Genomic DNA, 15171 nt, shown 5'->3' on the forward strand with positions numbered 1-15171 from the left:
AGGCTAGTACCTGACATGGCAGTGCCTATGTGGCATCCTCGTGGGCAAAGGGAGATGACTGGACAGTTGGTTGGGCGAACGGATGGCAGCCGTTGATCAACATTGATCAAAGAAGTATGGTGGATCGCTTGTGATGCGATCTAGAGCGTTGGATCACAATGAGTCACGATCTGACGGCTTGGGATGAGACATGATCTGAAGCATCGGATCAATGGACCGATGGCTGATAGATCTGAGGGTCACAACTCTTAGATCTGATGGATGAGATTAAAGGGGCTATGTGAAGGGTTATAACTCTTCAGTCCGGACGGCCCAGATTAATCCACCCAAAGGTCACACCCCTCCCTAAAGCCTCTTCCTTCTGTATAAATAGAACCCTCCAGATTGGAATCAAATCACTCAACTTAATCTTCTCTTCCTCAAGTATTCACTCACTCATCTTGTGCATTCAAGAGTCCAAGAAGCCTACGAGAAGGTTCGCTGGTCTCGGAGTGCTACGATTCCGAGACGATTGTCGTCGTTGTATCTTGGGAACGAATTGCAACAATCCGTTAAGCACCGTAGCGGAGCAATATCGTTTACGGAGATAGTGTCGAACACTAGCCTCGACGATCAGTTTGCATACTCCGGAATTTACCGGAAACAACAGTCGTAAACGATATTCCGTACAAACTGATATGGCTACCAACGACGTTCCGACCGCCGTTCCGACCGCCGTTCCGACATCCATTCCGCACGGAGAAAAGCCGGAGAAATTCACCGGAGCCGACTTCAAAAGATGGCAGCAGAAGATGCTGTTCTACTTAACAACGCTAAACCTTGTACAGTTTTTGCGTGAAGACCCGCCAGTCGCTACGGACGATAGCAAGGCTGCTTGCGATACGTGGACACACGGAGATTTTCTGTGTCGCAACTACATTCTCAACGCCTTGGACAACACGTTGTATAACGTGTATTGTTCATTGGAGACAGCGAAATCTTTGTGGGAATCGCTTGAGAAGAAATACAAGACCGAAAATGCCGGACTGAAGAAATTCATCGTCGGCCGGTTTCTGGATTTCAAGATGGTGGACTCAAAGAGCGTCTCATCTTAAGTCCAAGATATGCAATTAATACTGCATGATCTGGACGCCGAAGGAATGAAGCTGAACGAGTCATTCGCAGTTGCTGCGGTAATTGAGAAGCTCCCTCCGTCATGGAAGGATTTCAAGAATTACCTAAAGCACAAGCAAAAGGAGATAGGGCTGCAAGACCTGATCCTGAGGCTACGAATAGAGGAGGATAATCGAAAGTTATCCGATTGCAGAGGAACCAAGCGGACTATAGACGATATGTCCAACCTGGTCGAGCCGAACGCTAAAAAGCCGAAACAGTTCAAGAAGAAGGCACAAGCAAAGAAGTTCAAGGGATCCTGCTACAACTGTGGAAAGGCGGGACACCTGTCCAAGGACTGCAGACGCCAAGAAGGGACGAAGGGCAACCTTGCAACCCCACGTCAACCTCTCTTGAGGACTTGGATCTCACTGCGGTTGTATTTGAAGCCAACTTGGTGGATACCAACCCGAAGCGATGGTCATTGATCTGGAGCAACTCGTCATATCTGTTCCGATAAGGCGATGTTCTCCAAGTATACTCCGATAAATGGCGGGAAGCTCTATATGGGTAATTCCACGACGTCGCCAATTGTTGGACTCGGAAAGGTTGTTCGAAGATGACGTCCGGAAGGAGCTAACACTCATTGATGTACTCCATGTTCCCGACATCAGTAAGAACCTAGTTTCTGGAGCGGCACTAGTTAAGGCCGGATTTAGGCTAGTGTTCCAGTTAGACAACTTTGTACTTACGAAGAATAATATCTTCGTAGGAAAGGGGTACCTAGAAAAGGGTCTATTCAAAATGGTTGTAATGCCTGTACTCCGAAATATTGATGGTAATAAAATAAATGCTTCCAGCTATGTTGTTGAGTGTTTTAATTTGTGGCATGATCGACTCGGACATGTGCATAATAATACTCTTAAACGTCTCGTCAAATTAAATTATTACCAAACGTCAATGTTGACGGAACACACAAATGTGAAGTGTGCGTGGAAGCAAAAATGACGAAACTACCTTTTCATTCGGTGGAAAGGTCAATGACTCCTCTAGAGTTAATACATAGTGATCTATGCGACTTGAAATTTGTGCAAACTAGAGGAGGTAAAAAGTATTTTATTACTTTTATCGATGACTGCACAAAGTTCTGTTATGTCTTTCTTTTAAGAAGTAAAGACGAAGCCCTAGAGGCATTTAGAACTTATAAAACAGAAGTTGAAAATCAACTTGACAAACGAATTAAAATAATTCGTAGCGATAGAGGTGGAGAATATGGTGCACCGTTTAATGAATTTTGTTCAGAATCTGGCATTATTCATCAAACAACGGCACCTTACTCACCTCAATCGAACGGTGTTGCCGAACGTAAAAATCGGACACTAAAAGAGATGATGAATGCCTTGTTGATAAATTCAGGCTTACCTCAAAACTTGTGGGGGGAAGCAATATTATCGGCAAATCACATTCTCAACAAAATCCCTCATAAGAAAAGTGATAAAACTCCTTGTGAACTATGGAAAGGCCGCGAGCCATCGTACAAATACCTGAAAGTGTGGGGGTGCTTGGCAAAGGTCGAAGTACCTAAACCAAAGCAAGTAAAGATCGGACCTAAAACGTTCGATGCGGTATTTGTCGGATATGCCCATAATAGTAGTGCATATCGTTTCCTAGTTCACAAATCAGACATTCCTGATATTCATGTGGGAACAACCATAGAATCTCGGAATGCAATATTCTTTGAAAACATATTCCCAAATAAGAAGGGAAATGTTGAAAATGATAACAACGGAAGTTCAAACGAGAATGTCGTTACCGAACTTAGCTGTTATAAAAGAACTATTGACGATCAAAACAAAGAGCCACGTCGTAGCAAACGGGCTAGAGTTGAGAAATCATTCGGGCCAGATTACATGACTTTCATGTCAGAAATGGAACCAAGAACATTAAGTGAGGCTCTCTCTAGTCCCGATGCTCCAATGTGGAAAGAAGCTGTCAATAGTGAGATTGAGTCTATCATGAATAATCATACTTGGGAATTAGTAGACCTTCCTTCTGGTAATAAACCATTAGGTTGTAAGTGGATACTAAAACGCAAGTATAAAGCTGATGGATCAATTGACAAGTATAAGGCCAGACTTGTAGCCAAAGGGTACAAGCAAGAGGAAGGCCTTAATTACTTCGACACCTACTCACCGGTGACAAGGATTACGTCCATACGAGTGCTAATAGCCATTGCAGCACTGTATGACCTTGAAATACATCAAATGGATGTTAAGACTGCGTTCTTAAATGGTGAGTTGGAAGAAGAAATTTATATGGAGCAACCCGAAGGGTTCATAGCTCCAAAAAATGAGAAAAAGGTGTGTCGACTTGTTAGGTCGTTATACGGACTTAAGCAAGCGCCTAAACAATGGCACGAAAAATTTGACAAAGTAATGCTGTCAAACGAATTCAGAATAAATGAATGTGACAAATGCATTTATGTCAAAGACACACCCAAAGGCTATATAATCGTCTGTCTGTACGTAGACGGCATGCTAATAATGGGCAGTAATCATGATGTAATTATGACTACAAAGAAAATGTTGACAAAAAATTTCGATATGAAAGATATGGGTCAAGCAGATGTTATATTGGGAATTAAAATTCTCAGGACATCAGAGGGGATAGTTCTAACACAATCCCATTATGTAGAATCAGTATTGAAAAGATTCAATGCGTACGATCTTTCTACTGTAAAAACACTTATGGATCTAAGTCAACACTTAGCGAAAAACCATGGTGAGACCATATCGCAGTTGGAATACTCTCGGATAATAGGCAGTTTGATGTATCTTACAAACTGCACACGTCCGGATATTGCCTGTACGGTCAACAAGCTGAGTCGTTTCACCAGTAATCCAAACGACGCCCATTGGAAGGCATTGATGCGAGTTCTTAGATATTTGAAATATACTATGAACTATGGATTACATTATGGAAAATATCCCGTGTGTTGGAGGGATATTGTGATGCTAATTGGATATCGATACAAAGACTCCAAATCCACTAGTGGATATGTATTCACGATCGGTGGGGAGCAGTATCTTGGAAATCCACTAAGCGGACGTGCATTGCTCGGTCAACTATGGAATCCGAGTTTATAGCACTAGACAAAGCGGTGAGGAAGCTGAATGGCTGCGGAACTTCTTGGAAGATATTTCGAGTTGGAAAACCTGCCTGCCGTCTTATCCATTGTGATAGTCAATCGACGATTGGAAGGGCACAGAGTAGTATGTATAATGGGAAGTCAAGACATATACGTCGTAGACATAATACCATTAGGCAGTTTATCTCGAATGGAGTGATTGCAATCGACTATGTTAAGTCCAAAGATAATTTGGCAGATCCTCTTACGAAAGGGTTGAGTCGAGATCAAGTATACTGCTCATCAAGAGGAATGAGATTAAAAAATCTACAACTAAAACAACTGTAGTGGAAACCCAACCTTGTTGTTTGGAGATCCCAAGATCTTGGTTCAATGGGACAACAAAGTTTCAGAAGTTGTGGTTCAGCACAGGAGATAGTTTATCTCTATCCCAATCCTAGGATGAATTTGTGCTGTCCTACCTCATGTAGTGAGGTTAAGCTTATGCTTTTAGTGACTTCTATACCTTATAAGGTGAAGTATGGTAGGATACTCTTGATAGAAGTGTCACCTATGTGAGTGTGAAGACAGGCCACTTCAATGAAACACTCATGAATCCAAGATGGTGTCCATGGCCAAAACGGAACCAACCATGAGAACCTAAAGTAGGTGAGATAGGTCTCTGTGTGGGTGTTATTGTCTTAGTATACACAAACAGCTGAGCAGTTCAAGGCATCACGTTCACTGCGCAGCCTAGTATACTCGATAGCATTCCACTACGGAAGGTTCAAAGCCACAAGCTACCTCTCCCGATGCAGTGACTTATCGATTGGACTCTTGTAAAGTATCAGCATGCATACACGCATTACATTAATTTTCATTCATGTGGGGGATTGTTGGATATTGGGGCCTAAATGGACCAATACGATTTTGAGGAGGAAAAATCGGAAGCCATCAATTGTTGAAAGTCGTAATTGACTTCAAAATTGAAATCTACGTTTCGCGTAGATAGATTTAGACTATTAATTTGCTCAAAACCGATTAAGGGTGAATGAGAAATTAATGTTCAAAGTCGGCCCAAAATAACATTGGTTATTCATTAAGGAAATGCAAGGGAGAATAGTCCCACATCGGAAATTTCCGATGTGCATTCCTTACTTATTAATGATGTTGAGTTATTGGAGTTAACTCAGAAAAGTACCAGGTACTCTCTGCTCAGGGGCGAGCAGGTGCTCGCACCTGTGAGCCCGCCACGTGCGCAATGGGCGCTTTGGGCGCTTTGTAGGCGCACTTTGCACTTCGCATCGTCGCGAGGAGCTTAAATTTATGCTCCAGGTGACATTGCAGTGCCTACATGGCACTCGGGTGACGTGTCAGGCTAGTACCTGACATGGCAGTGCCTATGTGGCATCCTCGTGGGCAAAGGGAGATGACTGGACAGTTGGTTGGGCGAACGGATGGCAGCCGTTGATCAACGTTGATCAAAGAAGTATGGTGGATCGCTTGTGATGCGATCTAGAGCGTTGGATCACAATGAGTCACGATCTGACGGCTTGGGATGAGACATGATCTGAAGCATCGGATCAATGGATCCAGATCCGATGGCTGATAGATCTGAGGGTCACAACTCTTAGATCTGATGGATGAGATTAAAGGGGCTATGTGAAGGGTTATAACTCTTCAGTCCGGACGGCCCAGATTAATCCACCCAAAGGTCACACCCCTCCCTAAAGCCTCTTCCTTCTGTATAAATAGAACCCTCCAGATTGGAATCAAATCACTCAACTTAATCTTCTCTTCCTCAAGTATTCACTCACTCATCTTGTGCATTCAAGAGTCCAAGAAGCCTACGAGAAGGTTCGCTGGTCTCGGAAGTCGGAGTGCTTCGATTCCGAGACGATTGTCGTCGTTGTATCTTGGGAACGAATTGCAACAATCCGTTAAGCACCGTAGCGGAGCAATATCGTTTACGGAGATAGCGTCGAACACTAGCCTCGACGATCAGTTTGCATACTCCGGAATTTACCGGAAACAACATAAATATGATATCTATTTCATTCATTTCATTGCTATCTTTGCTCTCAACTCATTTCTTCCTTGCATTCCCTATTTGTATTCGAGATGGATGAAAATCTCAATACTTCCTTTACGAATCTTTTGAATTCTTCAAATATGGAAGGAAATACATCTTCTCAAAATACTCGCACTCCTCCAAATATCCAATATTCTCATATTTTCTCTCACCCACAATATCCTCCAAATGTTCAAAATATTTCATATGTTCCACAATATTCTCCAAATTTCCAAATTCCCAAAGTTCTCAAAATTTTTTGTAGACGTGGAATCCAAGTAACGCCGCCCCAGCTCCATTTGGTATGTATCCATCCCAAGATTGGTCAGCAATGGGTAGCCAACTTGGGATGTCTTATCCTTACATATTTTCTCCTACTCAACCACCTGTCATACATTTGAATGAATCAAGAAGGGCAACTATTGATCCATCTATCAGCGACAAAGAATCTCTAACACCATCATCTGTTCCTGCAATTCAGTTGCCACCACACTCATCACAAGAGGAGCGTGAAGTTGAGCTGGAGGAAAATGAATCGAAACGAAGATTTTGGTCTCTCTATAAAGATGTGGTCCTTGTGAAATCATGGGCAACTATAAGCACTGATGCAATCATTAGTAATGACCAGAAGGATCAAGCTTTTTGGAAATGTATAACTGATTACTACAACAAACATCACCCCACTGGATCTATGACGAGAAGTTATCAGCGGCTGAAATCACATTATTATAGGTTTGCACCAATGGTAAATGAATTTTCTGCAACTTATAATAATTTTTATATTCATCGGCAAAGCGGTTGGAGTGACGAGAATATGTTAGAGAATGCATTGAATATGTGGAAAGCCAACAACAAAGGCAAAGATTTTAAGTATATGCATGTGTGGAGGGTTCTCAAAGAATATGAGAAATATACTCCACAATCAGTTGCTCATTACTCTAACAAGAAGACAAGAACATCCGAATCAGGGGGAAACACTTAAACATCAAATTCAGATACAAATGTTGATTTAGATGACTCTGAAGTCCGCATTCGTCCTATAGGACGAAGAGAAAGGGCAAATCTAAAGCCAGAGAGGGCGACACAATGGAACATAGCATCGACAAAGAATGACAAGATATTAAAGAATATCAAATCCAAAAAATGGCTTTGCGGGAAGCCGAGATCTTTCATAAGGATTATGAAATTCTTATGAAGGATACCAGTGTGATAACACTAGGACAACTTTATTTACATGAAAAAACGGTGGAAAAAATTAAATAGAGACATTGCTTGGTGTAGATGAGTTTACATTTATTTTTATATATTATTATAATTTATGTCTTTTTATTTGATGTACTGTAATATTTATGTATTTTTTTAATTATTAATGTTGTTTCATGTTAGCAATTTATAAATTTAAATTTTATTAAAAATTAATGGTGTATAATGTAAAATATGAAGGAGGGATGAGAATTATATATAATGAAAAGTGTGGGGCCCATGAGGGAGTTGTTGAGAGATTTTTTGATAGTGGAAAGAGGTTTTTAACTTTTAATGTGGTGCAGACGTGACAACGAAGGAGCTCACAATGAGTTCTAACCATTGTGGATGCCCTTATGAGGTCACCTATATAGGACGTCATGTCAGCATCTTTTGCATCTTTTGCCAAATCATTCCAATTGGTTGAGTAAGAAACTCTTCTTCACCTTCGAACCCTTCACTTCGTTAACAAATTAAGCTGAGTTAAATTTTATAATATTCAAGTTTAAAATGAATCGAAATGATAATTCAAATTTGATTAATTTTTTTTTATGAGTTTAAACATGATTTGTTTAATATTATCAAACTCTCAATTTAAACAAAATATATATATATATATATATATAAGTTATTCAATTTGTTCATTTAGTTGATTTTATATGTAAACAAATTCTTAATAAGTTGAAGATCTAATTTACTGATAATCATTTGATTTATTTATAACCCTATACTTTATCAAGTTCATTCATCAATTTATTTTTTCAACTAGGCTTTTGAGCTAGCTTGACGATCATTTAGTTCTCGCATCTTATCGAGCTAGCTTGACGATCAATTAGTTTTTAAAATGTTCATTCCCACCGGCTAATATGTCGATTTTTTTAGATTTATCGTCTCATTAGAAGAAAATTCTTGGAATACGTCCTAATTAGATTCAAATATTAGATGTCTAAATAATTTATTTAATATATATAAAGTCAATTAAATGCATAAGTCTCAATAATTTATTAAATTAAATGAATAATTTAAAACAGAAATAACTAATTCTAAACAATCTCCCTAAACAAAACTTATCAATCATATGCATTAATATCTCACTTATCAAATTTGTAGATAAATAAAAAGCTCTTGGAATGAATAAATAATAAAATAATAGCAAATTCACTAATCTAAATAGATTTTAAAATATAAATATTTTAAGTAATTAGTACATCTCAAATTAAGAGCACGATAAATATAATTAAGCTTACGAAAATTTAAATCAAACTTAAACTCATTAAAAAAAATTAAAGTAAACTTGAACAAGCTAAGTAACTCTACAAATGTCAATCAAAACAACTGAATTCACTAAGTTTTTTTTTTTAAAAAAAAAAAAATTTAAGATGATTTTTAGATATTTGAAAATTTGTACTTTGACACTGCCCGGAGATTTTGAGTTTCTATATCAAACCTAAGAAAAATAACTTGAACCATGATTATGTGATGTATATCATATTAATTAAAATGTATCTTATATAGTTAATACTGTATTTGATTAAATAATAATCTAATTAAATTAGAGGCTCATTAATCAATCACCAGACAAATATTCATGGAAAAAAAATTAAAAAGCTTTTTTTGTAAAAAGAACACCTTATTTTTTTAAAAAAACCAAGATAAACACTCCATCATCATTTTTTTAATTTAAAAAATGCCTTTATTTCAGTATTACAATCACAAATTAAAACTAATTTAACACCTTTATATTTTTGAATGTATATATGAGGAGATATTTCTCAAGTGCATGACTTATGCAGAGTCAAAATAGATTCAATAGATTTATGTTTGTCTCTTTGTAGACATCCGATAAAATTGGAACGAATATTAGCATAAGCCCTGCGCAAGGATGACACGCACAAATCAAGAAATTATCTCTTTTTTTTTTTTTGGAAATTGATATTTAAATTACCAAAAATAATAATAATAACAAAACTGCATATAGCGGCATTGACCAAAGTTGCTACACGTTGCAACATTGAAGTGAATTTCATCAACTTAGAATAATTTTGATTATTTAAAAAATTTAATATAACAATACTCATAATAATTTTAATAAAATAGAAATAATTTTATTTTAGATTATAATAACTTTAGCCAAATCTGCTACAGAAATATTAGAATAAAGGTATTTGGGTAAAAATTGAAAGTACATCCTAAATTATACAAATTAAATCGTCAAATGGTATTTTAAAAAAAATTTCAAAAGGTCACTCCGCCTAATATTTTATCCTAAAAATATTCTTACTTTCACCATTGCTATAGAATCTATAACCTTCTGTTATAATATATAGTAACTATTCTATAAACTGTTATAATATTGTTTCATACTTTTAATTAGTAGCATAGTCAAGATTTAAAATTATCTGGAATTGATTGTCGACATTGGTGTTTTGGAATGATGATTGTGGTCAAGTCATGATGACAGGGCAGAGTCGACATCACTTGTGGCAGGGAATACAACGATAACAAAATTATCAATGGGGATAACAATGAAGATGTTGTTGTGATGGTCAGGGAGGAAGGTAGCGACGGTAGGGTCACGGCTATGACTACGGTAATGTTGTAGTATTGTGGAAGCTAATATTTAACCATTGCTAAGTAATAGTTAATTTTGATAGCTGCTATAACAATGTTGGAATAAAAAAATATTCGCGAATGTTCATTTTATTGGTGCAATCGACTCCTAGTCAAGATTGAACAAGTTGAACAAACTCGAGTTAGAGTTTTAATGTTTGATTAATATGTTAATTGGTCGAGAATTCAAGTAGGTCAATGTTAACTAGATACTTGACAGTCGAACAATATGTTAATTGATTGTGTAAAAATCAAGTAGGTTAAGGATAATTAAATACTTGGCGAGATGGAAAGTCTAAGTGGGTCATGGTTGAGCGTACACTTAGTAATCGGAAGTCTAACATGTAGTTGGTACACGAAGAAAGTCCAAATGGATCACGATTGACGGACATTTGGTGGTTGGAAGTCCAATAAAGAGTTGGCATGAGGCGTGAAGTCTTAGCAGACAATGGCGGAGATAAAAAAGTGTAGCCCACCCGGGCTAAAAATGGCCTCCGAATGGATCCCTGGGCTAAAAGCCCTTTCTTTTGATTTGGAAATTCAAAATCAATGGGATGAATAGGTAAAATTAACATTAGCAGCAACTGGACCCCGGGCTACAACCCGTGTAAGCTCATGCCTAGCTCCGCCCGTGTTGGGAGGTCAAGGTTAACCGGATGTTACACAACAAGGAAGTCCTGACAAGTTAAGGTTGACTAGATGCTAGGTAACGAAGAAGTCTGACAAGTCATGGTTGACTGAATATTATGCAACGAGAAAGTCCCAACAAATCAAGATTAACCATATGCTAGGTAATGGGAAGTCTCAACAGGTCAAGATTAACCGAATGTCGAGAAAAAGAAGTCCTCGTAGGTTGAGGTCAACTGGATACCAGGCAAGACAATAATTCAGTTTTGACAAGGCCAAAACATAAGTATTAGTCAATTAATAGTGTTGGTGCAATTGACCTCTAGAGTTTCGATATTTGACAATGCACCTAAGTCTGGTCAGTTTGACCAAAAGTTAATCCAAACAGGACTTGGTGTTTGGAAGAGAGTAGTCTAGTCAGGACTAGATGACTAGCAAGGGTAAGCCCTAACCGAAGGATAGGCAAGTGAGAAGTCCTAACTAGAGGTTAGGCAAGTGGAAGTTCTAGTGAGTGAAGTCGGGCCCTAGTGAGTGAAACTAGATGGTGGAAGTCCTAGTGAATGAAGTCGGGCCCTAGTGAGTGAAACTAGGTGGTGGAAGTCCTAGTGAGTGAAGTCAGACCCTAGTGAGTGAAACTAGGCGGTAAAAGTCCTGGTGAGTAAAACCGGACCCTAGTGAGTGAAGCTAGGTGGAGCAAGTGTTGGTGAGTGAAGTCAGGCAATGGAAGTCCTAGTGAGTGAAGCTAGGAAACCCTAGAGAGGTAACCCTAGGTAATGTGTAACCGACTAGTTTCCGGTCGATCGGACCAGCGAATCCTAAAATATGTTGACACTATTTTACTTTAATATTTTATCTATTGTACTAACCCAGTGTGCAGGAGTTGACAGATCTGAGAGAGTCTAGATAGGTCGACGGGTTGACTGGATGTCTGACAAAATGGTAAGTTAAGGCAAGTCACTGGAGGAGAGTGACCTTGTGAGGACGCATCTCGGTTGAGTGACAATAGGCGTCGGTCCAGTTTAAGTCCATTTGGGATCCCTAAACTGAGACCTTTACTAGTTCTTGGTCATGAGAGGACATGAACTAATTACTACTCTTTATTATTAATTATTATTGTCCTAATACTTATTTTGCAGGTTATTTGGACTAACATTGTTTTGCAGGACAAAAAGAGTAAATTTACCTTCGGATGATCAGTGTCTGAAGGCATCTTCAAGCAGTGAAGGCGTCTTCGTACTATTCATAGAAGGCGTCTTTCATGGCTATAGAAGGTGCATTCCGTAGGATGAAATTTTGACTTCGCCGCGGATATGTGTCGGGTTGGTCGAGATAGAATTTTTCAGGTTGAAGGCGCCTTCAACAGCTATGGAAGGCGCCTTCCATGCCTTATATAAGGCAGTCTCGAGAAAGCTTTGATAGAACACTAACATACGAGCTACCGCGCATCCATTTGAGCTTCCGACTACCCCAGGCATCTGCTACAACTCTGCTGCGAAGCTGCTACGCCCGACAACTGCTTCGAGAACTTTCGATCGCGGCCGGTAGAACGACACCGACACACAAGTGCTCCAACTTCTATTTCTAAAAGTGTCGGTAACATTTCATTTGTGTACTTGATTACTGAAAAAGGACAAGTGCAGTGTGTTGCACTTGTTCGAACTTTCTTTGTATTCGATTTCCTCTTCCGAAGGTACTGGAAGAGACCTTTAATGGATCATTGATAGGTCTACGAGACCTAGGTCTTGGAGTAGGAGTCGCCGAAGGCTCCGAACCAAGTAAAACCTCTTGTGTCTTTCTCATGTCTTTTTAATTTCTATTTCATACGTACTTTCCGTTGCGCATACTTGTGATTTTAAAATTGACAAAATGAGTTTTTTAAAAAAAAATCACGTGATTTCCCCCCCCCCCCCCCCTCATATATGTATCGATCCAACAAATATGGTGTATCGATCGGCTAATAGACACAAAAGCCCAAAAAAACTAAAAAAAAAAATGATTGTTACATACCTACAGTATTGCTATATTAATCATGGAAGTATTTCCTATAGTAAATTGCTACCATAGTCAATTGATGGTTTTAGAAATTGAATAGAAGTAAGTCGATTTGACTGTTCGACTCAACTGATGACATGAAATAATTGATGGTTGATATTAGTCGACTGATGTCAATCATGAGTTGAAAAAAAAAAGGTCAATTCTATTGTAAGATTCAACTAATTTCTATCAGTCAATTGATTTAATAAATTAGTCGCCTAATGTTCAAATAATCGACAAAATTTGACAGATTTCAAAAGGTTTAGAAGTCGTTCAACGGTAGGAGCAATGTTAAAGATCATATCAATCGACTAATGGATAAGATCAGTCGACTAATAGATAGAAATTATTCTCAACCTAAGGACTTTAAAAGAGAGATTTCAAGGAGATTTTTCACAACTAGCTCTTAGAGGTTTGAGGACGCAGTGTTGCTACATTTCCATACCAACAAGAGACATTCTCAAACAATCAACAACGAGATTCTTATAAACATAAGTATTAGTCAATTAATAGTGTTGGTGCAATTGACCTCTAGGGTTTCGATGTTTGACAATGCACTTAAGTCTGGTCAGTTTGACCAAAGGTTAATCCAAATATGACTTGGTGTTTGGAAGAGAGTAGTATAGTCAGGACTAGATTGACTGGCAAGGGTAAGTCCTAACCGAAGGATAGACAAGTGAGAAGTTCTAACAAGAGGTTAGGCAAGTGGAAGTTCTGGTGAGTGAAGTCGGGTTCTAGTGAGTGAAGCTAGGTGGTGGGAAGTCCTGGTGAGTGAAGTCATGCCCTAGTGAGTGAAACTAGACGGTGAAAGTCCTAGTGAGTGAAGCCGGGTCCTAGTGAGTGAAGTTAGGTGGAGGGAGTCCTGGTGAGTGAAGCCAGATAATGAAAGTCCTATTGAGTGAAGCTATACAACCCTAGGGAGATAATCCTAGGTAATGTGTGACTGACTAGTTTTTGGTCGACCGCTCATGGTCGACCGGACTAGCGAATCCTGAAATATGTTGACACTATTTTACTTTACTAATTTATCTATTGTACTAACCCAGTGTGCAGGAGTTGACAGGTCTGAGGGAGTCCAGAAAGGTCGACGGGTTGACCGAATGTCTGACAAATTGGTAAGTTAAGATAAGTCACTGAAGGAGAGTGACCTTGTAAGGATGTGTCCCAATTAAGGGACAGTAGGCGTCGGTCCAATTTAGGTTCATTTGGGATCCCTAAACTGAGACCTTGGTTAGTTCTTGGTCCTGAGAGGACATGAACTAATTACTACTCTTTATTATTAATTATTATTGTTCTAATACTTGTTTCACAGGTTATTTGGACTAACATTGTTTTGCAAGACAAAAGGAGCAAATTACCTTCAAATGAACAGTGTCCGAAGGCGTCTTCAAGCAGTGAAAGCGTCTTCATACTGTTTATAGAAGACGCCTTCCATAGGATGAAATTTTGACTTCGTCGTGGATAAGTGCTGGGCTGGTACAAAACAACAGCTATGGAAGGCGTCTTCCATGCCTTATATAAGGCAGTCTCGAGAAAGTTTTGACAAAACACTGACATACGAGCTACCACGCATCCATTTGAGCTTTCGATTGCCCTAGGCTTCTGCTACAACTCTGCTGCGAAGCTGCTGCGCCCGACAATTGCTCCGAGAACTTTCAATCGCGGTCGGTAGAACGACACCGACACACGAGTGCTCCTACTTCTATTTCTAAAAGTGTCGGTAACATTTCATTTGTGTACTTGATTACTGAAAAAGGACAAATGCAGTGTTCGCACTTGTTCGAAATTTCTTTGTACTCGATTTCCTCTTCCGGAAGTACCTGAAGTGGCCTTTAGTGGACTACCCATCGATAGGTCCGCGTGACCTGGGTCTTCGAGTAAGAGTTGCTGAAAGCTCTAAACCAAGTAAACCGCTTGTTGCTTTCTCGTGTATTTTTAATTTTGATTTCATACGTATTTTCCGCTGCGTATACTTGTGATTTTAAAACCGACAAAACGAGTTTTTTAAAAAAATCACATGAATCACCCCCTCCCCCCTCTCTCACGTGTGTATCGATTCGACAAATAGGGTGTATCGATCTACTAATAGACGCAAAGGCCCCAAAAACTCAAAAAAATGATTGTTACATACATACAGTATTACTACATTATTGCTACAGTAATCATGGAAGTATTTCTTATAGTAAATTGCTACCATAATCAATTGATGGTTTTAGAAATTAAATAGAAGCAAGTCAATTTAACTGTTAGACTCAACTGATGACATGAAGCAACTGATGGTTGATATTAGTCGACTGATGCCAATCATGAGTTGAACAAAAAAATATCGATTATATTGTGAGATTCAACTAATTTCTATCAGCCGATT

General features: G+C 38.8%; 1 protein-coding gene and 1 pseudogene across 1 annotated transcript; both read left to right on the top strand.

The window, feature by feature from the left end:
• The first annotated feature begins 6621 nt into the window (after positions 1–6621).
• Positions 6622–7272, top strand: LOC121986937 (glutathione S-transferase T3-like). Its single transcript, XM_042540861.1, has one exon. It carries the CDS (start codon positions 6622–6624, stop codon positions 7270–7272), a length of 651 nt encoding a protein of 216 aa, XP_042396795.1.
• A 2083-nt stretch (positions 7273–9355) lies between these two features.
• Positions 9356–9450, top strand: LOC121988027 (annotated as a pseudogene).
• The last annotated feature ends 5721 nt before the right edge of the window (positions 9451–15171 follow it).

The sequence above is a fragment of the Zingiber officinale genome, chromosome 5B, assembly GCF_018446385.1.
Source record: "Zingiber officinale cultivar Zhangliang chromosome 5B, Zo_v1.1, whole genome shotgun sequence".
NCBI classification, from domain to species: Eukaryota; Viridiplantae; Streptophyta; class Magnoliopsida; order Zingiberales; family Zingiberaceae; genus Zingiber; species Zingiber officinale.

Excerpts from the sequence above, each read along its gene's own strand:
- LOC121986937 (XM_042540861.1), top strand. The coding sequence starts at position 6,622 with ATGGGTAGCCAACTTGGGATGTCTTATCCTTACATATTTTCTCCTACT.